Raw genomic sequence first — 27,911 nt, forward strand, 5'->3', positions numbered from 1 at the left:
CAGCTCTGCCACAAGCTATCGATACTATCGCCCGCCTATCGCCCATCTCTGGCCGCCATACTGCACTGGTTTCCTGTTCCTGCTCTTTCTTTTTTTAACAGCAACTGAGGTAGAGTGCTATTCCGTGAAAATAATCCGACTTTTAATAGAAGGGCTGGTAAATTGTGCCAAATCATCTATTAGAGCGGGGCCTACACTCAAATTTAACTATTTTTTTTTCTGTGTGTGTTCTTTTGTGGAATTATTTGGGGCCCGCGTGCTCGTGGAAATCGCCATTATTTGTGTGTTGCAAGTGTGCGTGCGGCTGGAAGGGAACATAGTATATGGGCTATACCAAATAATCTGTTCCTTTACTTCCAGTCTATTTCTATATCTACATATATCCTTAAGAGACGCGCACATATTTCAGGCCCAGTTTATAAGAAACCTCGTGGTGCGGAGTTTTGAGATTTGCAAATATACACAAAAACTAGTTCGGCGGTTTCCTAGAACACGCGGACGGTCAAATAATAATACTATATTATAATAACTTAACTTAAACCACACATTAACTATGTTTTTTTTTTTTGGCATTCCTCAATCTTCCACGAATTCCAAAAATCGAACTAATATTTCCCCATTTCAACCCACAGTGAAGATGGCAGTGCGCTACGAGTTGGCAATCGGTCTTAACAAGGGCCACAAGACCTCCAAGATCCGGAATGTCAAGTACACCGGCGACAAGAAGGTCAAGGGTCTGCGTGGATCTCGCTTGAAGAACGTGAGTATTGTTTATCCGCAACTACGAGATCCAAGATCCCGCCTTTTGTTTACATCGATTGTAATTCTCGTAATATTCTATCCTGCAGATCCAAACCCGTCACACCAAGTTCATGCGCGATCTGGTGCGTGAGGTGGTGGGCCATGCTCCCTACGAGAAGCGCACCATGGAGTTGCTGAAGGTGTCCAAGGATAAGAGGGCCCTGAAGTTCCTCAAGCGCCGCCTGGGCACACACATCCGTGCCAAGAGGAAGCGTGAGGAGCTGTCCAACATCCTCACCCAGCTGAGGAAGGCCCAGACCCACGCCAAGTAAACGGATTGAATCTAATTCGGAATCGGAAAAAGCATTTGGAACGCCGTGTTGTGTTTTTTATTTTTTTCCGGTGTGAACATATACCCCAAAATATATGTCGACGTTACTTGAGAGCGAGTCTAAGCATCCCAGAATTAAACAACAAAAAACCCTTTAAAAATCACAATTTTTATGTGTTTATTTTTTTCGAGTGCAGAGGAAGCTAACCTCAAACAAATGGCCAGGCAAAAAGAGCTTAATATGTGAAGTACCAGCCTCAGGATTGGTACAATCTAAATTAGAGTTTAGTCGAAATGTCTTTCCCATATAATTGTTTTACTCTAAACAATAAAGGGAAAAACTCATTATGGAATCTTATTTACTGGTTTCTTTGAGGGGATTTTTTCATAAGAAAACTAATTCTCAAATCCCGAGTTCCAAAATAAAAGATTTCACCTAATAACCCAAGGAAAATTAAGTGGCGTCTGTTATTGATGCAATATCATGGAATCTCAACATTACCCAGTACCGCACCTAAACTAAAATGCAAAGGAAGTACCTTCTAATCAAAGATATTCCATTTAGAAAAGGCAATCAACAGTTCTATTTTACGTTCTGAAAAATTGTTATCCCTTTATTATCTTGTAATGGTTAAGGAACATCTGTTCTTAACCTTTTTAAAATATTTATTTGAAGAGAAGGCTATTTAGAGGGAGATAGTCATAATAATTTGTTCTTTGTAAAACAAAGAAAAAGCGGTTTTCTTCTTGGCTTTGTTTCTTTATTGGCTACACACCTTAATCGATAAAGTTGCTACTGGAAACTGTCAAATGGCTTAGGACTAAATGACAAATGGATCCCGATCCGGGATAGGTACCCTGCAGTTCCTTTAATCAATGACCAACCTCATCAATGAAAATTAAGTTGTATTGGTGATTTACTGATGAACAGAACTGCAGGGCAATGCCAACCACTCACATACACTTCACACACAGAGGGGCAGGCACGCATATACAACCTTAAATAATAATAATGGTTTAGAGATATGATTGTACAGAATCAATGAATTTTCCGGTGACGACATATCGCCCAGTTTTGATAATTTACGAAAATTTAATAGCCCATGTAAAAACAATACGTATTGAGGACAAGTTAAAACACAAATACGATTTTGCATTTTTAAGTTAAAGTGGAACGGGGAACAGTGTTTTAAAGCTTTGAAAACTAATTGCATTTAAATAGTATGTTAAAAATAAAGTGAACCAAATATAATTTAAGAACCAAAAGAAATATTATTTCAAATAAACTATGAGTTAAAGAGCCTAACAACTTTTACATTTTTCACGCTCTGTACATTATAAAGTCAAATTTACGCAACATGAATTTACACAAAGAACATTTCTGCATTATTAATTAAAAAATAGTGTTTCGACTTATATACTCATCTACTAAATGAGCCACAATTATGTGTATATTTTTTTGAATACGAAAATTTTGGGCAATCAAAAGAGTGGTTCACAAAATAATTAAAGACGAAACAAAACACAGACTCTAGTTAATTATCTATAAATCTTGAAATTTTAAAAGTGAGTTGTTAGTAGGGATCAAAATACAAAAACAATGAATATTAGTTTCATCATATAGTTAGGGTAGTTATTACCCAAAGGCAGTTGTTTCCTTAATTCCGGAGTGGCGTTACCCCTTGATTTTGATTACTTGCTATGATTAATCTTGTCATGGGCATTTTGTACCTGGGCGTTATGAATTGTCACCTCATTTTCCTATTTTCTACTTAAGTCTAACTGCTAGTGCTTAAATTAAAGGGGGGCACGCGAGATCAAAAGTGTTAGCTGCCGTTGTTTCCGTACGTCTGCATTCCTCACAGCTCCTCCGTTAGGCTGGGCAGCGAGATGACCACCTCACCCATCAGCTGCGCCTCGTGCGGATCATTCGAGACGATGATGCGCTCGAATTCGGTGTTTGTGGGATCCACGATCTCGTAACATGTGCCAGTGCCCGGTTTCAAATCTACCTCTAGCGAGACATTCACCTGAGGCGATAGTATTTGCTGCGTCACCTCCAAACTCTCGATGCGCGTCGTCTCCAGGCGATAGAATCCGTTCTCGTCCACCCGGTAGGTGAATCTCTTGTGACCAGAGGGCAGCCGAAAACCGTGCTTTTTGATCAGGTGGGCGGATAGTGATTTGCCGCTCTTGAAGAAGCGCTCGCAGCAATGACAGGCATACAGAATGGGATTGTTGCCGTGCACCTCCAGGAAGTGCTGTTAAAAAAAAAAACAGGAGATGTATTAGCCTTTGTTTGGGTACTCAAAAGACAGACTCACCCTTCGCATTTGCGTGTAGGTGCGCACGGAGTAATGGCAGTCGGGATGCTCGCACTGGTGCACCGTCTTCGAGTGGACAATCTGGATGTGCTTGGCCAGATCCGATTCCCGGACGCAGCGCGTATCGCACTCGCTGCACTTCAGGGGCTTATCCTTAAGGTGGCGATACCGAATGTGGGTGGTCAGCGAGCTGGCCGAGCTGCAGGTCATGTCGCACATGGTGCACTTGTAGCAATTTACATGCCGCACCACGTGGCTCTTTAGTAGCTTCTTGGTGGCGAAGAACTTGAAGCACTGCGCGCACTGGAAGCTGTTCGCTGTGAATGGATAGATTTACAGATTTCAGGGTAAACAAATATAACAACAGTAGAGATAAATAGATTCTAATTATATTATTTCATTTACTTCTTGACTAATAACATTATTTCTTTTGATGGGGGCTGCACATCCTCATTTTGATATGGTATACTTCAGACAACATTTGGCAGGGCTGTTTTCAATAATCAATGAGAAGCTGAGCTGACCAAACAATTCACCCCTATGGATGTGGTTTAATACATGGTGATTGTTATCAAAGTTGCATTCATCTATCCCTTGAAAAATCAATGTTTGCAAAATGGAGGTTTTGTATTGCATAAATGAAATGCGTAAACTTGATTAGAATTATTTGACTAGAATACATATTACCACCTAAAAGTAGTTAAGTAGCTTAACTTTGCAGAAAGAAAAAAGGGCGTTTCTAGGTATATAGGAATAGATTTTAACCACATGGAATATCTTATTAAAAGCACCACTTGATACAGATTGTAATGTCATTGAAACATCTACAAAAAACACCACAATTATAGTGACATTATAACATCTACAGAAAACACAATGATGGTAGGTATATATCTATAGATAGATGTTAGGACTAGCATTATAAAGGCATTACGAAGGTAGACTTCTTAAGTACAACCTGTTCAGTGAGAGGTGAAAGAGGGATATCGACTATGCCTAGCAAATAAAGAGTTTAAAATTAAGACTTTAGCTTTTTTCCGAAAGAGGATGAAGTTAAGTTGTGGAGGATTCCCTGCACCACTCACTGTTGTTCTCCGGCTGGCGTCTCAGGTGATCGAAGAGCGTGGTCTTAGTGCGGAATAGCTCACCGCAGTGGAAACAGGCCACCAGCTTCTTGTTCGAATGCGTGCTGATGTGCTCAATGAGGCGGTACTTGTTGCCCATGTGTTTGTGGCACATCGTCCAGTTGCACATGGTCTTGGGTCGCTCATCCTCCGGCGTCTTTTGTATATCGTACTCAAACAGGGCGTGCTTTACTATATGATCTTGGAACTCGACAATCGAGACGAACTCCCGCTCGCAGTCCGTCCAGCCGCAGCGGAAATTCTGGCCAAGAATGGGTAGCTTGTCCACGAGGCGGGCAGGAGCAGTGCAGGCAGGTATTTCTGGATGCAGGTCGCACTCCAGTTTGCCCTGCAGCAGGAGGTGCAGGTAGTAACCGTGATAGTACGAATGTCGTTCGAATTCGACCAGGTCTTCGGTGCAGAAGTCGCAGGAGTTCCACGTGCAGTGATGCTGATCCTCCTCACTGTCCTGGTCCCGGGCATACTGCTCCAGATGCTCGGCAATGTGGGAATTGAGGTTCCATTCGCCCGTGCAAATCTCCTGGCAACCGCGCCATCCGCACGATAACTGGAGTTCCGCGGGCTTTTTGCGCTTACCGGGCGGCTGTGGCAATGGCATCGATAGCTGGGGTCTCAACATGGTTGTTTCTCGTGGGGATCTGGACTCCCGATCCCGGTTAAATGGAAATCTGGCACAATTTCGGGCGGTTCATGCCCAAACTAGCGATGACAGTCGCTCGCTTCGATACCGCAACACACCGTGCCGATACCTATCGATTGCGATAGTTGAAGTTTTCGAAAATCATTTCAGGATTTATTTTCGAGAAATTTCAGTCATTCCTAAAAGCGTATATTAATGTTTGTGCTGTGTATTTTCCAAAAATTGTTAGAATTGAAGGCTGTAGTCCAGAACTCCAATTAATATTAAAAATCAAGATTTAAGTATAACAATCTTTTTTGTCTTGCCCTCCAATTATTGTAGAATTTATTTATTATAAGGTTTGTGTAGAATTTGTGTATTTAGAAAAATAATTTCAAAGTTTTAAAAGACATTCTAAAAAAATTTTTCAAAAATATTTTCAAGTTCAAATTAAATCAAATTAATTAGTTTTACTACCAAAGATGTGAAAGTTTATTGGATTCCAGATTTACAAATATTATAATTTTCATAACTTAAAGGGATATAACTATAATTTCAAGCTTAATAATGTACAAAAAAAAGAAACAAAGCACTATTTACATTCTTATATATATAGCGATATTTTAAAGGATAGTATCCGTTGAAAATAAGGAATAATGGATTCTTAAATATAATAAACGTTTGATGAAGATGTATGAAAACTAAATTATAAACATAATATATAAATTTTTCTGGCAAAATAAATAGGAAAATACTAGTTTCTTCATTTCCAACAAAAGAAAACCACTCAAGTACAGGGAATAGATAGTTTTACTTATTCAAGATCGAGATGCTTCTGCTTATAACTAAGGATATTTAATGTGTAAATTAAAGTTTTCTGCTTGACGGCTAATTCTTAATTAACATAAGCCGATGGCGATTTTAGCCCCCAGTTGGAAGCTCAGCTGCCTGGTTAAGATTTACATTGTATGGTTGCTATGATATCCCGAAATTCCCCTTAAAGACCCGGCATTACGTAGGCGATATTATCCAGCGTGTCGGCTAGGTTTTTGCTTAGCTCGACCTTGTTCTCCAGCCCCGGAATCTGTGTGGTCATGCAGAGCAACGGTCCCATGGCGCAGAGCAAGCTGTCGAGGAGCACGGACAAACTTCCCGAGAGTGCTACGTATCCATTGTGCTTCTTCAGACGCTCGCCAATTACCGTGAGGCTCTCGCCCAGGAGTTTTAGGTGTGCCGCCGCATCGATCACCTCGATACTCGATTTTTGGGACTCCTCATGTTTCTGGTGTCCTCCAGTCCGGCTGCCCACATCCGCATCCGTGAGCGACTGTTGTTTCGCCCCACTTGTTGAGGCTTGCGACCTGGCACTGCGTGTGCTAATGCTCCGTCTCTGTGTTGAAGTACTTGCCGCTGCTGCCGCCGCCGCCGCGTCTAGGGAGGATTGCTGCCGATCGGCGGCCAATTTGCGAGTGCGACTCGTCGTCGCCCGATTCTGGAAGCTCGTCTCGTGCGGTGTGGGTTCTGCCAGAACTGTGTTGCCATTACTAGCCGCCTGAGGTGTGCCATTCAGACCGGTTCTGTCGCGCGATCTGGCCCTGGACGCCTGGATCTTGGCCTTGCGCCGCCAGGCGTTCTTGTCCCTATTGGACACATTCGCCCACATCTCGCTGAGGCGTCTTGTGGCGCTGGTAAAGTCTAAGAGAGGGGTATAGTATATGTGTTTTAGTATATGTTAATGAAATAATATTAGAATAAACAAATTTTAAATACGGAACCAAATATATAAACTTAAGAAAGAAACTAAAGAATTCGCGTTTAAACTTAAGTATAAATATACTTAATGAATATGAATATTTTAAGATGGTAGTACCCTTTAAAATTTATCAATCTCCGAAAATTACAATATTTCTGAAAGAATATTTTGATCATTACCTATTAAGGTAGAAAAAAAAGTCGCGCTATATCCATGTTTGATACAGTTAAGTATTTTGGAGGAAAGACCATGTTAGATAGCAAGGAGCTAAAGAATTCGCGTTTGGAAGGAACATTAAACAAAGGAAAATAGGATTTTATAATGTCTTAAGAGTACTGAGTTACCGGATGATCCAAGCATTACCTAAAGCCTAAACTTAATGCTAACTATTCCCAAACTCTGAAAGTTTCCTTTTCTTTTACTAGTATTTAAGGTTTATAGCCCATAACCTACCCAGATCCTGGAGGTCCTTCTTACGCGCCTCCCTGGCCCACAAGCTGTAGGCGGTGTAGCGCTGCTTGCCCTTGTCCTTGCGCTGCACCTTGGCAGTCACCACCTTGCCATCCTTGAGGATCTTCCGTTTGTTGGCCTTCTCGCGCATGTAGAGACTTTGGCGGACGGGCGACGCCTGGTTGGTAGCCTCCGCCTGGACGCCATCGACGAGATCCTGCACCAGGTTGTCCAGTTCGTCGTCCGAATTCAGGATGGCCACGGTAGTCGATGCCTCCGCGGTGAAATCCTCGCCATCAGAGATGATGGGTTCATCCACGAGCATTTCCTGGTCGATGTCCACATCCCGCAGGGCATTCGATGGCCTGCCACGTCCGGAATATCGAGATGTTTGCCTTCCGCCACTTTGGCGCCTAGTTCGCTTCTCGATCTCCTCCGGCGATTCAAAATCCAACAGTTTCGACGACTTTTTGCGTACGCGTCCACTGCGCGAAACGCCTGTCACCTGGAAATCTAATCGCGAATTGGTGACCCCAATGCCACTGCATGCACTTTTTCGGACTACTCACCTTTGGCCACCAGGTGCGAGGTGGGCGACTCCATTTTTGGATCCCCTATATGGAAGATTCGGATGCAATTTGTTGTAAAAAAAAACAAATTAAACGACGCAAATGGAACAGCTGTTCAGTGTGACCAGAGTTGGCGGAGAAGATATATTGCAACCGATAGTTAGGAAGAACAAAAACAAAATTATAATATTTTTAAATTTATTTGTATTATATATTTAACCAATTTAACCAATTAAATAAGGGAGAGACCTTAAAAAATTTAATTTAAGTATGAACCTTTAATTATACAAATACATATTTTTAATAGATCCGTGGCGATGCAGCTCATAACAAAATCCAAATAACAAATTGACAGAGGGTCAATAAACACTTTCAATTCTTGCTTAAGTTGCCAAAAGCTATAAATATAGAAATCACGATTCTAGTCGCAATAAGTTTTTTAATAAGTAAGTAGTTTATAATAATTTTTAAGCCAAGAAACACTTTTAATAGTTAAAATAAAAATAAAATTTAGTTGCATGCTTTTAATAACTATTGGCTAAGTTGTTTAGTCTTCGTCTTCTGAATGTTTTTTCCTTATTTTATTTTAATACAACCTAAATTATTGCTAACGATACTATTGCACGAGTGGATGGTATTGCCAAACTTGGACATTCTGCCGTTAGCCCCTCTCTGGTCACACTGCCGCGCCTTTGTTTTGTTTTGGGTGCCTTGTTGTTGTTGTTTTTGTATGTGGCAGTGGAAGCGGCTTTTGGTTTATTGATTTGATTTGCACCTGGCTGAGTGAAGCGCCCCATGGCACGCGATTCTCGGCGACTGTGAGCAGCCGGTGACCCCCAACCCAAGGACATTTCTTCCCCCCAGCAGCACACACCGCAGTTGTAATTGTATTTGGCAACCCGCACCCGTTTTATTTCATGACCAAAACGGCGGCTGCGATTCAAACGAAGCGAAGCTCAACCGCTAAAAACATTCGCGCGGCGTCCATCAATCGAAGCGGTACTTAATCGGCTAAATATATAGTGCATACCATATTAAACCATGTCGGGAGATAACGTGGATGTAAACAAGAGCAGAGGAGGCTCAGGACTGGGAACTGGATCTGGATCTGGAGCAAGTGCATCCGAAACGGACAATGTGACCGCCTTGGAACTGCAGTCCAATAAACGCATGCTGTACTTCAGCGATGGAGTCATGGAAGAGCTGTCCTCCGGCAGCGAGGACGAAGCGGATGCGGAAGTGGGCGACAAATGCTACGAGGTCCATTTGAATGAGGTGGGTCAACCGGGAATTAACGATAGTGTCCTCTAAAAGTGATTGAAAGATTGCCATATCCGATTTGGATAGATAACTAATATATACTGTGAACACTCAATTGAGGGTCAATGAACATTAGAAAAACATTCCATAGGAAGCTCAAGAATTCGCGTAGATATTTTTTAAGTTACGAATGAATAAGGAATGGAAATTGAGGTAATATTCGTGCTAAAAAAAGCATTGATAAAAGCCAATACTAAATCATTTGGAACTAAAGAATTTGGATATTATAAAATTCAATAATTCGTCCTATACAAATTTATTGATTAACACTTTTTAAACGCCAGTAAAGCTAATAAAGTTCAAAACAAATACTGTTTTGTTAGGACAAATAATGATTTCAATTATCATCTAACGGGTAGATCATAAAGGTTTAAATACAAATATTTAACTGGATAGCTAAGTATAGTACATAGCAAAATAAAGAATTCCATGAAAAGAATTTCACAAAGATGACTATCCTTTTTTCATAGCAATTTTTTAGATACCTAAAATTAAATATAAAAGTGATTTCACCCCACCCAACATAAATACATTTTGATGAATTTGTAAACAGTTCATATCTTGCCATAGAAATTTACGGCTTTGTGCGCTTACAAAGTAAACAATTAGACCCTGGGTGCTGAAGATAAGAGGCTGACTACAGCCGGCACATGTGCCACCCACTTGCTGACCACTATCGTGACTCATTGTAACCTCTTTTCAGAACGAAATGGCGCTGGGACCACGCCTCCGGTACAAGGCCAGTCGGATGGGCAACCGATTCCTGGCCGGTATCGACTATGTTGGCGGTGGACTGGCCTCCTTGCTGGGAATCACCAGCAGCAAATATGCCAGCGAAATGGAAAACTACCAGAGGGCCAAGGAAAATGGCGACGAGGACCTTGACAATTGGCAACCGCAGGCCAACAACAATAACAACAACAGTAACCGCAATGAGACCATTGTTTTGTGCGGACCAACACGCAGTGAGGCGACCTTGCCACCCACTCGGCAATAGGCGGAAAACCACCCAACATAAGGGTGGGGTTTTCTTGGCTGAAGACGGAACAAATGCTCATGGAGTACTGGTACACTTGGAGACTCTTTTTTACTTGGTAAAGCCCGCAGGAATCAAATCAAATCAAAACAGATCTTAACTTTTCGACACTTTATTCGCTAGCAAATAAGTTACATATAATAATAAAAAAAGTACACAATACAAAATACATATACTGTTAGTTAGGATCTATACGATTCGTATAGTCCCTAGTTGTATAAAGGTTTAGTTAAAATTGGCCTTGTTCCGGTTTCCGTTCTTGGGCGAATCTTTAGGGCATTGAAATTGTTGAAGTAAAAAATATTTAACGAACCTCGGTGGAATAAATGTATAAAAATAGTTTATAACACCAGCAAATTGATTTTTATAACGAAGAACTGTATAGAAATTCCAAGGATCCCTTTAACAATTTCAATCCCACAAAGTTCGTTTAAAAAACGGATCTCTCAAGGCATTTTTGTGTTTTTGACTTGCTCAGTCAAGTCCCTAAAGCTAATGGCACACTGAATACAATTAGGCATTACGTCTAGGATTGCAATTGCATTTGTTTCTCATTTGTTAAGTACACTTGTTTCGGCATCAGTGGAAGTAGAAGACAGCAAGTTAGCGCCCACATTTCTGGGCTAGTTTTTGAAGACATGAACATGCGTATCACAGTATTTGGTTGCTGCGTGTTTCTCTCTCTATCTCAAAAAAAAAAAAGTAATATAAAAATGCTATATATGTACGCACAGGCGACATTAAGTCTAGATGTCTAAAAGGCAAGAGCGATTATTGAATTTGGTTACACCAAAACGGCAAAAAGGCAACGCAGGGGGCAACTAATCAGGAGCAACATTAAGTACACACCAAAAATAGGATATGACGCCCATCTAGGGCAATTACAATACATTGTGGGGGTTGGATAGATGTCCTTTGACCTATCGTTAAGGCCCTAAACTAAATAAGAGGGCATTTCCCGGGTTATATACACAGTACATAGGATATAGGTATTATTCATTGTTTTCTATGGGAGGGCAACGTACCTAAAAATAGTTAGGATATGGTTATTTTACGATCATTTTTATAACAAACAACTAGTCCATTCCCCATTTCGAGTTGCTGTGCAGTAGAGATACCCTAAACCTAAGTCCTTTTTACAACCACTTTACGTTATAGTACTGGGACTGACTTTGGCACAGCAGCTGCCGCAGGAACATTTGACTGGAAATTGGGGGCCTAATCCCGCCTAGAGCAGCGTCTCATCGCCGTAGTGCTGCAAATATGGGTAGTAGCTGCCATGCTGGCTGTACTTTTGCGAGGCATAGCTACCCGGTGGATAATACAGGCGATGCGAAGATGAGGAGTGATGATGGTGATGGTGCTGCTGGAGCTGCTGCTGCTGCTGGTGATGGTGATGCGGCGAATGGCGCTGCTGGTGATGCATGCTCCTACCCAGCGAGTAGTTGGACATTTGATTCAGCGATATGGAGCCCGCACCCGGCGAGGTCTTCAGTTTGTAGGGACTCTGTGGCAAGGGAGCACTGGCCATCGAGGGCCGCACTGAATGATACGAGACCACCGTACTATTGCAGGCCACATGCGATCCCCGCGAGCTGCTGTTACCGTCCATGTGGCCAGCTCCTCCTCCTCCTGCGGTTGGCTGCTTCACCATCTTGCCATTGCCCACTTGCCTTTTGTACAGCGTGGATATACTCGGTCCGAGGACCCATGCAAAACAACAAATGCCCAGCATTAGTTCCATGAAGGCTCGCACTAAAAAGGGCCACAATGGCGTATCCGTATCTCCCGATCCCAGCCAAACATCAATGTTGGCAAACTCGTAGATGACTGCCAAGAGAAGCAGGGCACACGCCAGTCCATAGATGAAAAGGAATACGCCAATGCCCGAACTACTGTGAGCACTCAACTGTTGGAGCTGCTGTTGCAAGCTCAGGGTATTGCTATTCCTCAAGATCTCCTTGGTGCGACAGTGCACCAGATAGCCGGAAATCAGATTCATAGAGCCGAAGATCCAGTAACAAAAGACAGGCGTGGCCACCAATATCTGGAGAGCCTTATCCGACTGGTTGCCCACAAAACAGGCGCCTAGAAGCGATGGGAATTTAGTTACTCATTGTTATCTCTAGGGGATCAATAGCAAATCTTACCCAGCAACTCATCTGCATCGACAAAACGAGCCACAATCACTGCTGCGGTTTGGAAAGCGGGCAATCCCCAAGCCACGAAGCACACAAAGTTGTTCTGCGTTAGATCCTGCTGGGCGGCCTTGAAGTTGCTCCTCTTCGCTGGACTGCCCCCAAAGTTGGCGGGAATGGCCACATGGCCCTTGGAGTCGGGACTGTGCCGACGAATGTCGCGGTGCCAGCCCAAACAGAGCACAGCCCACCTGGAACAAGTAAAAGGAAAGTTTTGGATTAGAACTAGAAGAATCAACGTGTATCAAATTAAGTTTATTCCTGATCTCTAGGGCTCTATAAAAGGAAAGACAAAACCCTGATATTTTAGGGCGGAAAAAAGGATTCAGGTTTTTTTTTGCGGTTTTTCAGTTGTAGTTTGGCCGAATCAAGGCGTACAGATAAAAGACCGCCTGTTTTGAGCAGCTTCTTTTCTATGCATACGATCCCCATCACTTTAAGCAAAATCCATTTTTTGACCCATTTTTGCATTTTTTTTAAGCGGGTACATCGTTTTTTTGAGATTCAGATTTTGGACAAAAATATTAATTTTTTTAGTGGTTTTTCAGTCGTAGTTTAGCCAAAGACCGAATATTTTCAGCAGCTTGCTACAAATGCTATCGAAGCCAATTAATTTCAGGGACATTTATTTTTTGACCCAATTTCGCGTATTTTATAAGGGGGTACATTGTTTTTTTTTTTGGATTCGGATTTTGGTCAAAAATAATCATTTGTTTTAGTGGTTTTTCAGTCGTAGTTTAGTCAAATCAAGACGTACAGCTAAAAGACCGACTGTTTTGAGCAGCTTGCTAAATATGCTAACAATTCCTAGCACTTTAAGGGAAATTTGTTTTTTGACCCATTTTCGCAATTTTTATAAGGGGGTGCATCAGTTTTTTTTGGGATTCAGATTTTGGTCAAAAATACTCATTTTTTAGTGGTTTTTCAGTCGTAGTTTAGCCAAATCAAAGCGTACAGCTAAAAGACGGACAGTTTTGAGCAGCTTGCTTCAATTTCTATCAATCCCCATCATTTTGAGGAAGATTTATTTTTTGATAAATTTTTTAATTTTTTGTAAGGGGGTAGCTCGGTTGTTTTTGGGATTCAGATTCTGGTCAAAAATACACATTTTTTAGTGGCTTTTCAGTCGTAGTTTAGTCAAATCAAGTCGTACAGCTAAAAGACCAACTGGCTTGAACAGCTGGCTACCTATGCTAACGATCCCAATTACTTTAAGGAAAATTTTTTTTTGACCAAATTTTGCATTTTTTGCGAAAAATGCGAAAAGTTAAAAATTTCCAGGTTTGAATGCCAAAGAATTGGAAATTAAGCAACGAGGTCTACGAGGTACGACATTCCTCAATCTGACGTTTATTTTCTTTATAGCAGCCAAAAAACTGAATTTTTAGTGCGAAAAAGTGGGAATTTGATTTTAGTCTAAAATACGAGATTCAGATTTTAGTCAAAAATACGATTTTTCTTTCCAGTTTTTCAATCATAGTTTAGTCAAATCAAGGCGTTCAGCTAAAAGTCTGACTGTTTTGAACAGCTGGCTACCTATGCTAACGATCCCAATCACTTTAAGGAACATTTATTTTTCGACCAATTTTCGCATTTTTTTTAAGGGTGCATCGTCTATTTTTTGCAAAAAATGGCAAAAATTAAAAATGTTCAGGTTTGAATGCCAATGGATTGGAAATTAAATTTCAAGCTTAACGAGGTATGACATACCTCTTTTTGACCTTTTTTTTCGCATTATGCCATTCAAAACACTGATTTTTAAGGGCGGAAAAATGGGATTTTGATTTTAGTCAAAAATAATTCTTTAGACTCGTTTTAAAACAAATTTAAATATTTTGAAAATACAAATTTTTGAGTTTTCACTTTCATACAGAATAACTCACCAAGCGCAGGCGGCCATTCCGAAGTAGTATCGCATGAGGAAGACACTGGCGCAGGAGGCATTGGACAGTCCGTCCACGCTAAGCAGGGATTCATTGGGGGCCTGCGGATCCGTGCCACAGGCAGTGCCAGTTCTCCCCACCACAAATCGCACTGCCCAGCCCAGGGTGACCATGTTGTGGCACCAGATCAGGGGTGACAACAGTCTGGACCACTTGGCACTGGCCAAGCGGCTGCCATCGCTGGCCAGCAGACAGACAGTGGCCACCAGGGCCAATCCCAAGGCGGCATAGGCCCACGTGGATACCCAGATCTCCGCCAGATGCTTTTCCGCCGGCGTGAACAGTATATCCGCCTCACAAAGCGGTGCACACCGTCCGGATCTGGGTAACCTCACATACAGATGCGATTTGGCCAGTCCCGAGCAATCCAGCGGCAGTTTTCCACCCAATCCACCTGGTATCCCCTGTCCCGGCAAGCCATATGGGTCCTGATCATGTTGCGGCTGATGCATTTCGCCGGGACCCTCCATGCACATGGTCTCGTGGTTATTCTGCCGCGGAAACCGCTCACAATCTAGAGCCGGTGGCCATGGGAATCCGAAACCCTGCAAAATCGGATGACAACGTATCCGCACCGATTCGCAGAGACTGCGGCAGGGACCTATAGCATGGACGGGTGCTTTGGGCGTACACATGGGCACATAGGCGGCGCACAGGAATAACTTCAGCTGGGAACTGCAATCGTATTCGATCAGGGGAGCGAAGGTCTGCAGGGTGTACTCCACATCCGTTTGCATTTCGTGACCCACCAGATTGGGCATGGAGGTCTCATTATAACCAATCTTGCGGCACATCTCTATGCGGATGGTCTCGCATTGCCGGAAAGTGGGAATTTCTGGCGGGGAACTGGAACTGGCGCTGGGATTACCACTAGATGCGGTCTTGGCAATGCGGGGATAGAGGAGGATCAGCACCAGGGGGTATATTAAGCAGGGAGGCTTCATTTCTTTAGGTTCCTTTACTCGTTTCTATTATTTTTCTAGCGAAGTATACGAAATCTGGGTTTTTTCCCCCTTTCCGGAGTTTTCCGATCTTGGGAGCTTCTTCACTTGGCTTTTCTTTGATTTTATTTGCAAAGTATCCGATTTCGGGGATTTCTTCACTAAAGGTTCCTATTATCTTTTTAAGAGAAGAATTCGAAATTGGGGTTTCTTATTTGCCTTTCCTAGGGCTCCGATCTTGTGGGCTTCTTCACTTGGTGTTTCCTTTCTGTTCTTCCCAAAGAATCCGATCTTGGGGCTTTCTTCACTAAAGATTCACTCTTTTCTTCCCGAAGAATTCGAACGTTATGCAGATTCTGTGTTCTTCGGTGGATCGCTGGAAGGGGAGGGGTAACCTGTTCCAGGTTCTCGCCCTCTCTCGCTCGCTCTTTCCACTGCTTTCCAGCTTGTCAACTCCAACTCGTTAACTACCTTTTTTTCGGCGTCGTTCTTGTTATCGCTTCTCCTCTTTCCCCACCTCGTTCTCCTTCCCCAACCACTCCCCCCTTTCTCCACCTCTTGCCGACCCCCGCTGCTCTTAGTCGACAAACGGGTTTTGCTCCACAGATTAACTCGAAAACGATCTAGTTATTCATTAAAACTTTCACGAATTGCACTAAAATTCGTTTAAAAACTTAAAAAAATAATATAAATGTTGTTTTCAAACTAAAAACAACTAGTTTACTTCGTAATTCATTATTTTATTTTTTGTTCGTTGTCAGTGTGACCGCGTCGGACGCTGAGAAAAATACTTTAAATACCTTTTTAATTTTTGAAATGTACCACAAAAATGTTCTTACTAAAATATGCAGAGTGATGTTTCCGCTAACTTAGCGGTGTCATCCACCGCACTAAGCTTTATTCCAGTTACATCAGCGCCATCTGGTGGAATTGTGTGTAAGCTACTAGTGAGCTTTTAAAAAGGCGCCCTTTTCAAAATATTATTTGGCCCAGTTATACCAGCGCCATCTGGTGGAATTGTGTGTAAGCCTCTAGTGAGCTTTCAGAAGGCGCAATTTTCAAAATATTATTTGCCCAAGGAAAACAAAATTAAAAACAATAAAGGAATTTAACATGCTTATTTAAGGAAATTTTAAGTTAGCGTTAGCTTACTTAAGCTCAGAAAACCGTTTTTCAAATTGTAAACATTCTTCTTAAAATTTAAACCAAACATTTTATTGTTCATAAAATTCAATTTTATTTAAAAATTTTGATCATATGTATAATTTATTTGTTTAAGCTACAAAAGCCGCTTTTGAAACAGCAAGCTTTATTAAGAAGGCGCGCTTTTTCAATATGTGAGCTTTTTTTAAAAAGGATATCATGTGCAGGAAATAAAAACAAAAAGAAAGAAAAGTGCTGAAACCTTAAAAAAGTAGGGTAAATGACCAAATAAAAAAGTGAATTTACTATAAGATATGTAATTAGCCAAGTTGCACTAACTTTATATTTCGACAGCTTACAATTTAAGAGGTAAATGAATATCAGTTGTCATAGAAACTGAAATTTGGCGATTCTACATTTACACTGGCCTCTTTTCCTGTTTGCCATCTCCCTTTAAGCCCGACTGGCCCTCTCTTTCGCACACATATTGCCAACAGAAGCCACGCCCATATATTTCAACCCCCCTGAAAAACACGTAACATGCTACTTTTATGTATGAAACGTGACAAATACGCACATGTGTGCAAAAGAGAGGGTCCGAGCTGCCGAGAAAGAGACAGCTGCTGGCCGTCTATGTATTTCGCAGGACTCGTATGTGTGCGAAATTGTTGTTGTTTCACGCACACGCGCAGAATGTAAAATACATACATGCATGTGTACATATGTGGAAAGGATGAAGACACACACACTCGCATGGCTTTCTCGCAACTACCAACTAATTACGAAAGCCAAATGAAAGTTTTCAACTTTACATCAATTTACCAGCTAGCCAAAGGGATGCACAAAGGATATTCAAGTATCATATGCCACCACTCCTTGAACAAAATACTCATAATCCGATTGCCTGAAGTATTCCTATAGCTTTTTCTATTCCACTTACCTTTTGCAATATCATTGCAGTTTTTCTACTTTCTTTTTTTTTTGCATTTTAAGGCGAAGCACTTTCACTTTTCTGCCTCAGATTTAGAACAATTCTTGCATTTTTATTTCACGCTCCTTTTCATTCCCGCTCATTCTTAAATAAAGTTCATTTGCTTACCCCACCGCCCATCTATTTTTATATATTTTTTTGTACACATCCACAGGCTGCAGCGAAAGGTGTTATAAAAAGGCCCCAGAGAAGTCGCTGTCGAAAAAAAATTAAAGCGCATCCAAAACAATTGTGCCCAGGATACTAGCAATATGCGGTTGTGGTCTATTAAAAATTAGATAAATTTATAAAATGTAGAAAAACTGTACATCTTTTAATTTAGAACCAAACTGGAATTTCAATAAAACAATGGAAAATCTATAGAAAATTTAGTTTATAAAAATGTAGGTAGGTTTGTTACTTTTATGTTGTGGTAACTTCAATTGAAAGAACAAAAATATGTTTAAAATAAGAGATAACATAAAATTATGTAATTATAAGAACATGGTCGTTAAAATAATATCTTCATTTAAACTTTTGTTCAATTCATTTTTAATTTTTCTATAAGAATATATCAAATTTTGTTTATTTTAAATAGTTGAAACTAAAACTTAATGAAGAAAAAATTGTAATTTGATGCAATAAAAATTCAATAAAAATGTTTTGTTAAACTATAACTTTTTTTGGTTTAGCATTCAAAGGAAATTCCAATAATGTTGAAATATTTATATTAATATTTTTGATACTTTAGACAGTAGTGTAGTATTTTTTACTGTTATTTGTCCAAACATTTTTAAATTAAAGAGATGATTATTTGAATATAAATAATCTTTGTGGTGTGGATTTCTAAAAAATTGACTTATGGTGTGGGCAAAGTGTGGCATTCCTTATGCAGTCGCAACTGGTGCAAGTGGGGTGGGGAAATTCAGGGGGGAAAAGTGGGGAAGGTGTGCGAAAGCCCTGGCCCAGGACCTCAGCCAGAGGAAAAGTCAGTGGAAAAGCCGGGGAAAACGAGAAGGCGTCGCAGAAAAGTCGAGGGAAAACTAGGAGCGCGTTGATGCACAAAAGCATTTGCTGCGTGTAAACTTGACTTTGAAATTTGCCTCATTTGCACTTGCCGCTGCATTTTGCACCTGCCAAGGATCCATATAAAAGCCGGATTTTTACATAAAGCCCTCTAACTGTTGCATGCCCCAAAAATGTATCTAAAGGATTGTATTTAAACGGGTTTGGCTGGCATTTCGGTATGGAAATGGAAATTCCAATCAACTCGTTAATGAAATTGCCACGAAAACCGGTCACAACAAATGGAAAATATATGATATATATGCATTGAAATCTAATAATATAACAATGGAACAAATTTACATAATTTATATGCAGATTTTCTTGTAAGGAACAGGAAAAATATGCATGGTAACCATGTGTGTTTTTGTGCAAAGGTCGTTGCTACCAGGTCGTCATTTATATACGTATCTAAGTAGTATATACTCGTACACCCACCATGCCATATAGTATATATATGTACGTGTATCCTTACACTTTTGCCTTGCACTTGTCACATCTGTTTTCCCTTTTTTTCGCGCTTTTCATTTGGCATTCAAGGTGTGCGGAAAATAACAGGGGGAAATCCCAACTGCTTTGCTGGATTTCACGGCCTTCTTTAAGTCAATCGCTTTAAGATTTATCTCTGATTAAGGTGTTTAATTTTATCTTATATGTATTGAATTTAATACACGTAGATTTTTCTCTTTTTAATATATATAAATTTATAGATTAGACACATATAACATATATTTTTTGGGACAAATTTTATTGTAATTACCGTCGGTGATAATAAAAACATTTTTAAGGGTAAATCAATAAATTGAAAGTTCTATTTTAAATAATGTTATATTATTTATTTAGATTTAGTCGCTAAAAATTGTATTGAGAAGGCTGACATTATTTTTATCAATTTTAAATTTTGGCTAAATATCAATAAGAGTAATTCTTTTATATTAGATGATATTTAAAAAGAGTAAAAGCTGAAGTAAAATAAAGTAAAACTACAAAATTAAAACTTATTACTTATAAATTTTTTTATATTTTTGCTAAATATCAATTAGAGCACTTCTTGAGTATATATTTATATTATATTAGATGATATTTGAAAATAGCAATGTTGTGTAAATAAATCTTGTTAAATTGGTAACCTTTATGCTTTATTTTGGTAACCCCTTTTCAAAAAGTCCCTACAATTTAGGAAGTGTTTAACAGCCTTAGCCCTCGCAAATAAACCCATTCGATAATTGTTGGCATCGATTAATCATTTCCAGCTGACCACTGGGCATTTGGTTCATAAATCATGCTCAAATTGTGGAATTTTGGGCGCGGCGACAGCTTTGAACCACGGCGAGTGGTTTGCACCACTCCGATCCTGTGGTTTCAATAAGGATGTGGATGTGGATGTGTCCTGGGAATGGGGATGTGTATTTGGACTTGGATGGGCACGAACGGAGCGCACGCGTAACCTTTGCACCCCGCCCAAAAGGTCCCCGGATGGCCACTGGTCACTCTGGGCAAACAGACATGCGAAATACGGTATGTAAATTAGTTCGCGGACATCTGGGAAAGTTGTCAACCCGATTTTCCGGCTTATTTCCATCCAGTGGCGAGGGTAGCGAGCTTTTTAAGGGGGTTAAGAAGCCATAATAAAAAGAAGAACATTGGAAAATTAGAAAAATCATTATCAACTTTTAATTCCTGATTAATTAATTTTTGTAGTAATTTATACAATATAAAATAGTTTTAGTTACTGAGTTATGGTTTCCATTTGTACCTATCTATTTTAAATTAAAATAAAATATAAAAGATTTTTAATTAATGAGTTAAATTTTTTATATTTAAGTATCTATATTTTTCCAAAGCTTTTTCCGGTATTCTTTTTAAGAATGTTGATCTTAACCATTACTGATTTTTCTTAAGATAATATTTCTAAAGTTTTATTTCCGTGATATATTTTTTTTCAACCGCTTTTGCAGGTCTATTTTAAAATTATGTTCCTAAATAAGTGTTATCAATGTTTTCAGTTAGATATTATTTTTAAGCTGTTTGAGATCGGACTTCCTAGGATTCTATATAAGGTCTAATATTATTGTTCTATTGCTTTTGCAGATATATTTTAAAACCAGTGTTTTTTCATAAGATATTATTTCTAAGCTTTTGTTTTTGAGATAGGGATTTTTTCCATAGGTATTCTATCCCCCAAAATCCTTCTTATCGCCGCCCCTGCCCTCTATTATTCGCTCGCGATTTATACGGGGAGGAATCTGGCCGACGAAGTCCGAGGATTGGACTTTGATGAAATGGTGGACAGGGGTCACTTGCGGTATTAAATATTTTGAAGAGGGTCGTCGCTCGCGCTGCGCAATTTCCAGCTTGATTTATATATATACCCATATACCCATGGTATAGTATGTTCGAGGGGTCGAAATCAGGTCGAATCGGGTTATGGGACAGCACTGTTGTCACGCCCAGTACTTTTTGGTGAAAAAAGGGGTTGGGTTGCGTTGGGTTGAGCTGGAGTTTCAGAAGTCGGTAGACACAGGTCAAATCTTTGGTTAATTAATTTGGCAAACGGGATTTGGATTTGCATTGCCTTCAAGGCAATACTCCTTTGGAGGATTGCTTCTTGGTTATGATTATGATTTGCATTTATTACTGGCTTGTTATTTGTTGCTGTTGTTCCAGGTGGAGTTCACAATTCAATATCAAGAATGGGAAAATTCTAAAGGGGGCGAAAGTACTTTTTATCGGGTCAACCAAGCATGCAGTGTACTTCATATTTCGCCCCCCTGCGCTCCCCCTAAGGGATATACAACCCCATTTTTGGGGATCCAATCTCTGGGACTCCCTTCGATGGCACATCAATCTGGGCATAATGGCCTCAGATAATAGTGTTTGTTTGTGTGCCAAGGTATGCGTATGCAAAATATATACATATCTATGTATATCCATGAGTACACAGGCGGTTAGGGATGGAAAGTGTGTGAGTTATGGATTCGTGACTGGTGAAAAAGGGGCCAAAGACGTGGGCTTGCCAAATATGTGCCACATCATCTTTTGCCTTCGGGGCATAGCTTAAAAATTGCTTTCTCATAGTTACGTTTAATCCGATGCGATGTCTGAACAGTCTCAAAATTTGAGTAAGTATTTGAATTAATAGTCAAAAAGTTAAGGCGAGTGTTTTTAAAGGAAACTCTCAAAATTAACTTGTTTTTTACTTTAGATATGCATATACTCATGAAAAAAACCCACACATTTTTTTTAGAATTTTATGTTTGAAAGAAATTTTAATAAAAAACGTACAGCAAACATTTTTAATTTTAAGAAAATTCTTAGGACAGCCCAAGTCAAATATGTGTTTGAATTTATATTTAAAAGAAAAAAATTAGAATTTGTAGAAGTGTACATTAAAATAGAATTATAAGAATACAAGATAAAATCATTTCTTGTTAAATAAAAATACTTAAAAATTCCCTGTGATCCTCGATAAACTTAAATAAATTCTGAAATTATAAAGATCTCAATCAATTAATTTCTTAAAATACAACAAAAATTTCAAAACACCATATGATCCTTGAGAAATTGGAAAAAATAGATATTTGTTTAATTACAAATAGATAAAATATAGTTAAAGACTTCGGAACAAATCCTTGTAATATATTTAAGACTTTTAAGAATTTCAAAATCAAATCAAAATAAAAAGAATCCTAACAAGTCATTTCTTGCAATAGAAAAACGTTTAAAGATCCTATATAATCCCTGAGAAATTGGAACCTTATAGACAACGTGTCACGCTCTCATCATCGCAAAAACATCCAGCGGAGCTATCTTTCTGCATGTTTGTGAGCAGGTGCGTGCTCCTCTGTCTATCAGCGAGCACTTTTCAATTTCCAGGCAACGCAGCGTATGCGCGATGGCAATCTGTTCGCCTCTCTGGGTCCTTTTTGGCCCCCCTAAAGGTCCTTTCCCCTCGCTTGTATTTTTTGTTGTTGTATATTTTATATTTTATGCATGATTGTTATTGTTTGCAGTTTGCGTGGAATAACGTTTCTCGGGTTGTGAGTTGATCCAAAAGACGCTCTTGTGCCCCCTGCCACATCCTTGCCAAAAATCCTGCAGCTCCTTAAGCTCGAGCCGCTGCTCTACATACAATTTTTGGCCGCAATTACGTTGGCTATATATATGTAAGTATGTATATACGGTGTGTATGAACGGAGCACAACTGATTGTACGCATCATATTTTACTTTTCATAAATATAAGCGCGCCCATCTCATTTGCATATAGCCAAGCGAGGAGCGAACCGATTTTCCCACTCTATAAAACACATTTTTTTTTTTTTTTGTGGAGGGCAGGCAACCGAAACCGAAACAGAAACAGAAACCGGGGCAGATGTTTTCGCTCACGCCGCGAGCGGCATAACCCCGTCGTAACCCCGGCATAAGCATAACCCCCCGACCGAAGGACCTCGAACCGAGGAGACCCCGGGACACCTAATGCCTAGGTCCTTTGCCAAATCAGACAACCTTCAAGTGTGCATTGCATAATTGATAGCGAGCGCAAGGGTTAAGGAGAGCCGGGGGGATTACGAAAGGATATTCTGGGTTTCCAGGAACGTCTGCTAGGGATATAAGAAATGGGATTTTGTGACTAGTCACTAATTGAAAAATTTAAAACCAATAAAAAACTAGTTGAATCAATTTATGATTTTTCTTAAAATGTATTTACATAGAAAAGTAGAAGTTTTATATTGCTTCTAAATTTATGTTTTTGTTGTTTATATTTTTCATATTTTTGAAACTGATTGATAAGAAGCTTATAATAATTTATTATCGAAAAGCAAAGATATTTTTTTTAACGAGATTGGAGGTGATTTTTTAACCTTTTTCAAAATTGTTTAGATATTTAAAAAATTTGTTTAGGGTTTGTTTTTGATTTTCTTATCGCATTTCGTTTGTTTTTATTGTTTGAACTTAAGATTCCAATTGTTTTTCCACAATTAACATCCTGTTCAAAGGGGGAAAATTGATAATTTTTTTGTCTTGGAATTATAACCTCTACTATTTTTAAAATCTATTATTGAAAAGGTAAGATAGTAAGATAGTATTATAAGCGCTGCTTAATTAATTTCAATCATTTTTTTAAAAGGTTTGGATTTTTCTATTGAATTTTGCTTGATTTCCTTGGGGGAACCATAATACTGACATCCATCAAAGATTTTTTATTTGTGCGGCAATTAGGAACCATTAAAATGCAAAAAACTGTATTTATTATTCATTTTCACAGGGGAAAAGGGGTAATAGGACTGATATTTAAGTTGTAATTAACTATATATACATTTATAATTGTAACAGTAATTTGTATGATTTAAAAATTCCCCAGGGAGCTTTCCCATTTCCCTTTTTACAACCCTTTTATTCCCACTTATGCAATCTCGCATTTAATCAATTTTCTTAAGACCACAATAAACTTGGATATCTTGGACGAGGATAACTCCATTGGTCACGTGACGTCGAAAGCGGTGAACATGCGCAGGCATTCTCCACACACACATACATATACAGATACACCCACCTCCAAGGATTCGAAGGATATGCATGTGTGTGTGTGTGGGTGGGTGGCCTCTGAAGTGGGCCAACTCAACTCTCAAAAATCAGCGTCGAACGGGGCTCAGATTGTTTAGCACGGCGGTTTTGGCCACTGAGCGGGCAACGAAGCCTAAGGACAACCGATGGCAATGGCAATGGCTGCCAGGATACACCCACACACACCCTTACCCTCGCACATACACATATATGTATGCCGGAGAGGAGACAATACATATGAAAGTACATATGCCGTGCGCTCGCTCTCGCCATCTCGCTTTCTCACTCTGTTTGCATGTGTGGGTGTGGATAATTGAGTATCAGTTTAGTGTCTGTCATACACTGAGAAAAAATGGGTGTGACCTTGACGTAAAATTTATTTAAGCCTTTTTTTTGATTTCTGATCTTTAACCCTTAAAAAGTTTAGCTTGTGAGTATTATGATTATTATATTATATTTGGGTTATATTGGGTTATAACTACTTTTAAATTATAAAATGTTTTAGATATAAATATATTTTTTCATCTTACTTATAACTTATAACTGTTGTAAGCACAAACTTTTTATAAATATATCATTTTTTTATAAAAATCTTATTTTAAATCATAAAATATTTGAGATATTTCTGTATATTATCTTTGTTATTGCTTAAAAGTAAATTAAAATTGTATACTTAATAAGAATGCCCAATAAATGCTACTAAATGAAATATAATGTGTATTAAAACTAAACTAAAATGGAAAAAGTTTTTAATGTATCAAAATATAAAGGTGAAACCACATTTTGTACTATTTCTTGGTTATAAGAAATGGTTGATATTATTTCTGTCTAAGTTTGTATTGATACAAAATAATACCTTTTATTTTTATAAAAACCCAAAAAAATAGCTTTAGTACTTTAAAAATAGTTGAAAGTACTTAAACTGTTCGTTTCTGGTGCCTTTCGAATATGGTATATGAAATATATATGTTGACCTATTTTTCGTTCAGTGTAATGGGTTGCCAAGGGTTTTGGGGAAGGTGTTTGGTGTGTGGTACAGCAGTGGCACAACTTGGACGTTAGCAGCCAAAGTTTTATTAATGTTTTGGCTCTGCTGGCGGGGTGGCTTTCGCTTCGCTGTTGATTTAGCTAACTCGTAGTTGGGACCGACATATCCTTTGGTCCTTTCATATCCAGCCCAGGAACCCCCCTCCTCCCATTGTCATTTATCATGTGAGGTACATACATACGTAACTGTGGCTGTGTGCGTGGGTGGGAATTGTTATCAGTGGCATTGCAAAACCAAGTGGAACACACGCGCAGCTCGAACCGATTGCCAATACACACACACACACATACATACCTATATATATATATATATATATAAATACATCTACAAAAGGGGAAGGGGGTGGGGTATTTTGGGGGTGGCAGGTGAGCTCCCCTTTTTTGGGTTCTGTCAGTTGTTTTTGGGCTGCAAAAGTTTATCTTTTCAATTTCGTGCTTTTGGGGTTGGAGTGCCACATGTGTGTATGTGAGTGTGTTGGTGTCCCCCTATGTACGTGTGTGCTTATGTGTGTTTGTGGGCTAATGTATGTGTGCACTTGGATTAGGGTTGGTCCTGCCCCGGCAGTTTATTTATCAACTCACTTCTGTTCTACTCCTCCGCGAATCGGACAATGGCCATATCAATCACACTCTACATAAAGAAGCAATCTATATATACCCATGTTCATAAAATATTCCTTGATGAATATTAAATGCTGATTTTGCCAGCGGAAATCATTGAACATTTAAAAACAATTAACCCCTGTCTATTAATTACTTAGACAGTTATTATTTTTAGAAGAAACCTTTTACCCAATTCGATTTTTGAAATCCAACCAATGTTTTGTTTTTATATAAAAAAACACATTGCTGTTATTTTTAGTTTAATTTATTCATCCTTTATAAAAATGTATAAAGTTAACCAGTAAAATAGGTATTTAAATCTCAGAGTGAAAATATATATTTTCACCTTTTAAAAATATATAAATGTATACAAAACTCTCCTTAAGTTTCTAAGAATCAATGCAGAGCTCAAACTAGTAAAGAAAAACGGCTATATTTCTACCAAAGGTTTTTACAATAGAGTTTTATTTTTAGTTAAGAACTGATTTCCTCCCAAGTGACCCTAATCAGTTGCAAATAAATATTTGTTTATGTCTTACAATAAGTTTTCAATAAACTATTTGTAAAGTCCCTTCAAAACTGTATTACTTTGTAGATAAATTTGTAAGCCTTTAAAATAAAACATACATATTATATAGAGTTTTAATTGCTATACCTTTATTTCTTAAAGGCTTTTCTTCGGGTCTTCTATTCCTATGTGAAACAATATATTTCGCCTTCTAAACTATATTATATGTACTGCCATAACTTGTAACCCCATATATTTGTGATCCTTTTTGGCAGAAACCCCCTTGGATTTTGGGGGCGTGCTCTCAACTCGCCTTCGATTGGACGCATTGTTATGGCTGAGCAGTGGGGTTCTGGGATATAAGTTCAAATACTAGTTTTGGGCAGACCACCTGGTTCATGGAACCCCCATCTAATACACCCAAAAATCGAGGGGGCGGGGGAGGAGGCAAGGATTCATTAGCGCATGTGGCATCTTATGGATGTGCCGGATGTGGATTGCTTCCACCATCCCCTTCATTTTCCAACTCCCCAGCTCCTGTGGCTTTTCGGAACTTTTGTGTTGTTGAAGTTTTCGGTTCGACAATTTATGGTTAGAAGATTTTGCATATGCCCCATACACGTACTTCTACCCCTTTCCCTGTTAAAAATCCCTATCCCAGTTTTACCCACCCATTTTTGGCTGAATTTTCGGCAGATCTTCGTGGGCATTTTCTTGCTACTGCAGCCGCTGCTCTAATGCCGCTTTTAATTGGCGGCCCACACACATAGATATATGTATATATGTGTATACGTATATTGGTGGGCGATTGTGGGCGAGTAGGTGTGTGTGTGTGTGCGTGTGTGGTGGGCGTGGCATGTGTGGTAATTTAACTGCAAGCAACCAAAGTTTATGGCTAAGTACGAGTATATAGCGCCGGCGATGGCCATGTTCCCAGTTTTCAGATTCCCATACTCCACGTCCCTGTCCTCTGCTCCCCCTTTTACACGGGAAAAAATTATAACATAGCTTAAAAATATATTCCTTTAAAATTATATTTTCATTTTCTTTAATCAATCAAAAGTCATTGAATTCCAAATTGCTTCAGTTCATAATTTATAGTGAATATATTTTCTTGACAAAAATATCGATCGATAGAAAATGATCAAATGATCTATCGATAAAATACAAAATACATCAATATTTTTTACAAAAATAAAAAGTATATTGTATGTTTTTCAGGTAATTAAATGTAATAAATTTCTACAAAATCATTTTTCAGATATTTACAAAAATCGATTATTCTCTCGATAAACAATGAATCGGAAGAACTTGACTTTTCATCAATACATAGTTGTATCTTTAAGAATATTTTAAAGTTCTAACTAGGGTCTCAATTAAATAGATTTCTCCCAGTGCATAGTCCCCCATCTTCTGGTTTCTGTTCTCTTTTCTCTGTTTAGACGACGACCGATGACGAGGACGATGGCTCGACGAGGACTTCGTGGCTCCTCCTAATTGCAAAGCCTCAGCCCGTTTCACCAGTTTCGCAATTGTGGCTACCAAGTGGGCTAAAAGAGGGAGGTATGGATTGCGGAGTGTGGAGGGTGGGGGGTGGAAAGTTTAAGGGGGCGGTGGGTATGCAATTGTTAGCTTCGCC

At 39.3% G+C, this 27,911-nt stretch overlaps 5 protein-coding genes across 5 annotated transcripts; 2 read left to right on the top strand and 3 right to left on the bottom strand.

Annotated features, from left to right (window-relative positions):
- The first annotated feature begins 76 nt into the window (after positions 1 to 76).
- RpL36 (ribosomal protein L36) lies at positions 77 to 1,239 on the top strand. Its single transcript, XM_017067635.4, has 3 exons — positions 77 to 109; positions 633 to 760; positions 849 to 1,239. Exons 2-3 carry the CDS (start codon positions 638 to 640, stop codon positions 1,071 to 1,073), a joined length of 348 nt encoding a protein of 115 aa, XP_016923124.1. The 5' UTR covers positions 77 to 109; positions 633 to 637; the 3' UTR covers positions 1,074 to 1,239.
- A 572-nt stretch (positions 1,240 to 1,811) lies between these two features.
- Positions 1,812 to 5,257, bottom strand: Hinfp (Histone H4 transcription factor). Its single transcript, XM_017067634.4, has 3 exons — positions 4,482 to 5,257; positions 3,397 to 3,713; positions 1,812 to 3,333 (listed from the first exon to the last, which is right to left on the bottom strand). The coding sequence occupies exons 1-3, from the start codon at positions 5,158 to 5,160 to the stop codon at positions 2,932 to 2,934; spliced, it is 1,398 nt and encodes a 465-aa protein (XP_016923123.2). The 5' UTR covers positions 5,161 to 5,257; the 3' UTR covers positions 1,812 to 2,931.
- A 695-nt stretch (positions 5,258 to 5,952) lies between these two features.
- Positions 5,953 to 8,089, bottom strand: LOC108021830 (uncharacterized). The gene is made up of 3 exons (XM_017090635.4): positions 7,933 to 8,089; positions 7,367 to 7,876; positions 5,953 to 6,855 (listed from the first exon to the last, which is right to left on the bottom strand). Exons 1-3 carry the CDS (start codon positions 7,964 to 7,966, stop codon positions 6,158 to 6,160), a joined length of 1,242 nt encoding a protein of 413 aa, XP_016946124.2. The 5' UTR covers positions 7,967 to 8,089; the 3' UTR covers positions 5,953 to 6,157.
- A 543-nt stretch (positions 8,090 to 8,632) lies between these two features.
- LOC108004732 (protein FAM177A1) lies at positions 8,633 to 10,455 on the top strand. The gene is made up of 2 exons (XM_017067757.4): positions 8,633 to 9,207; positions 9,956 to 10,455. The coding sequence occupies exons 1-2, from the start codon at positions 8,974 to 8,976 to the stop codon at positions 10,247 to 10,249; spliced, it is 528 nt and encodes a 175-aa protein (XP_016923246.2). The 5' UTR covers positions 8,633 to 8,973; the 3' UTR covers positions 10,250 to 10,455.
- Positions 10,385 to 16,146, bottom strand: fz4 (frizzled 4). The gene is made up of 3 exons (XM_017067755.4): positions 14,370 to 16,146; positions 12,439 to 12,677; positions 10,385 to 12,376 (listed from the first exon to the last, which is right to left on the bottom strand). Exons 1-3 carry the CDS (start codon positions 15,371 to 15,373, stop codon positions 11,517 to 11,519), a joined length of 2,103 nt encoding a protein of 700 aa, XP_016923244.2. The 5' UTR covers positions 15,374 to 16,146; the 3' UTR covers positions 10,385 to 11,516.
- Positions 16,147 to 27,911: the final 11,765 nt, after the last annotated feature.

The sequence above is a fragment of the Drosophila suzukii genome, chromosome X (assembly GCF_043229965.1).
Source record: "Drosophila suzukii chromosome X, CBGP_Dsuzu_IsoJpt1.0, whole genome shotgun sequence".
NCBI lineage: Eukaryota > Metazoa > Arthropoda > Insecta > Diptera > Drosophilidae > Drosophila > Drosophila suzukii.

Bases quoted from the DNA above. Each gene is read 5' to 3' on its own strand.
- RpL36 (XM_017067635.4), top strand. From the start codon at position 638: ATGGCAGTGCGCTACGAGTTGGCAATCGGTCTTAACAAGGGCCACAAG. The intron at 761-848 runs GTGAGTATTGTT...TCTATCCTGCAG, and splicing joins GTGGATCTCGCTTGAAGAAC to ATCCAAACCCGTCACACCAA.
- Hinfp (XM_017067634.4), bottom strand. From the start codon at position 5,160: ATGTTGAGACCCCAGCTATCGATGCCATTGCCACAGCCGCCCGGTAAG. The intron at 3,714-4,481 runs GTGAGTGGTGCA...ATCCATTCACAG, and splicing joins ACGCCAGCCGGAGAACAACA to CGAACAGCTTCCAGTGCGCG. The intron at 3,334-3,396 runs GTGAGTCTGTCT...TTTTTTTAACAG, and splicing joins CCTACACGCAAATGCGAAGG to CACTTCCTGGAGGTGCACGG.
- LOC108004732 (XM_017067757.4), top strand. From the start codon at position 8,974: ATGTCGGGAGATAACGTGGATGTAAACAAGAGCAGAGGAGGCTCAGGA. The intron at 9,208-9,955 runs GTGGGTCAACCG...ACCTCTTTTCAG, and splicing joins ACGAGGTCCATTTGAATGAG to AACGAAATGGCGCTGGGACC.
- fz4 (XM_017067755.4), bottom strand. From the start codon at position 15,373: ATGAAGCCTCCCTGCTTAATATACCCCCTGGTGCTGATCCTCCTCTAT. The intron at 12,678-14,369 runs GTGAGTTATTCT...TACTTGTTCCAG, and splicing joins GGAATGGCCGCCTGCGCTTG to GTGGGCTGTGCTCTGTTTGG. The intron at 12,377-12,438 runs GTAAGATTTGCT...CATCGCTTCTAG, and splicing joins CGATGCAGATGAGTTGCTGG to GCGCCTGTTTTGTGGGCAAC.
- LOC108021830 (XM_017090635.4), bottom strand. From the start codon at position 7,966: ATGGAGTCGCCCACCTCGCACCTGGTGGCCAAAG. The intron at 7,877-7,932 runs GTGAGTAGTCCG...ATTCGCGATTAG, and splicing joins CTCGCACCTGGTGGCCAAAG to ATTTCCAGGTGACAGGCGTT. The intron at 6,856-7,366 runs GTAGGTTATGGG...CCCCTCTCTTAG, and splicing joins GAAGGACCTCCAGGATCTGG to ACTTTACCAGCGCCACAAGA.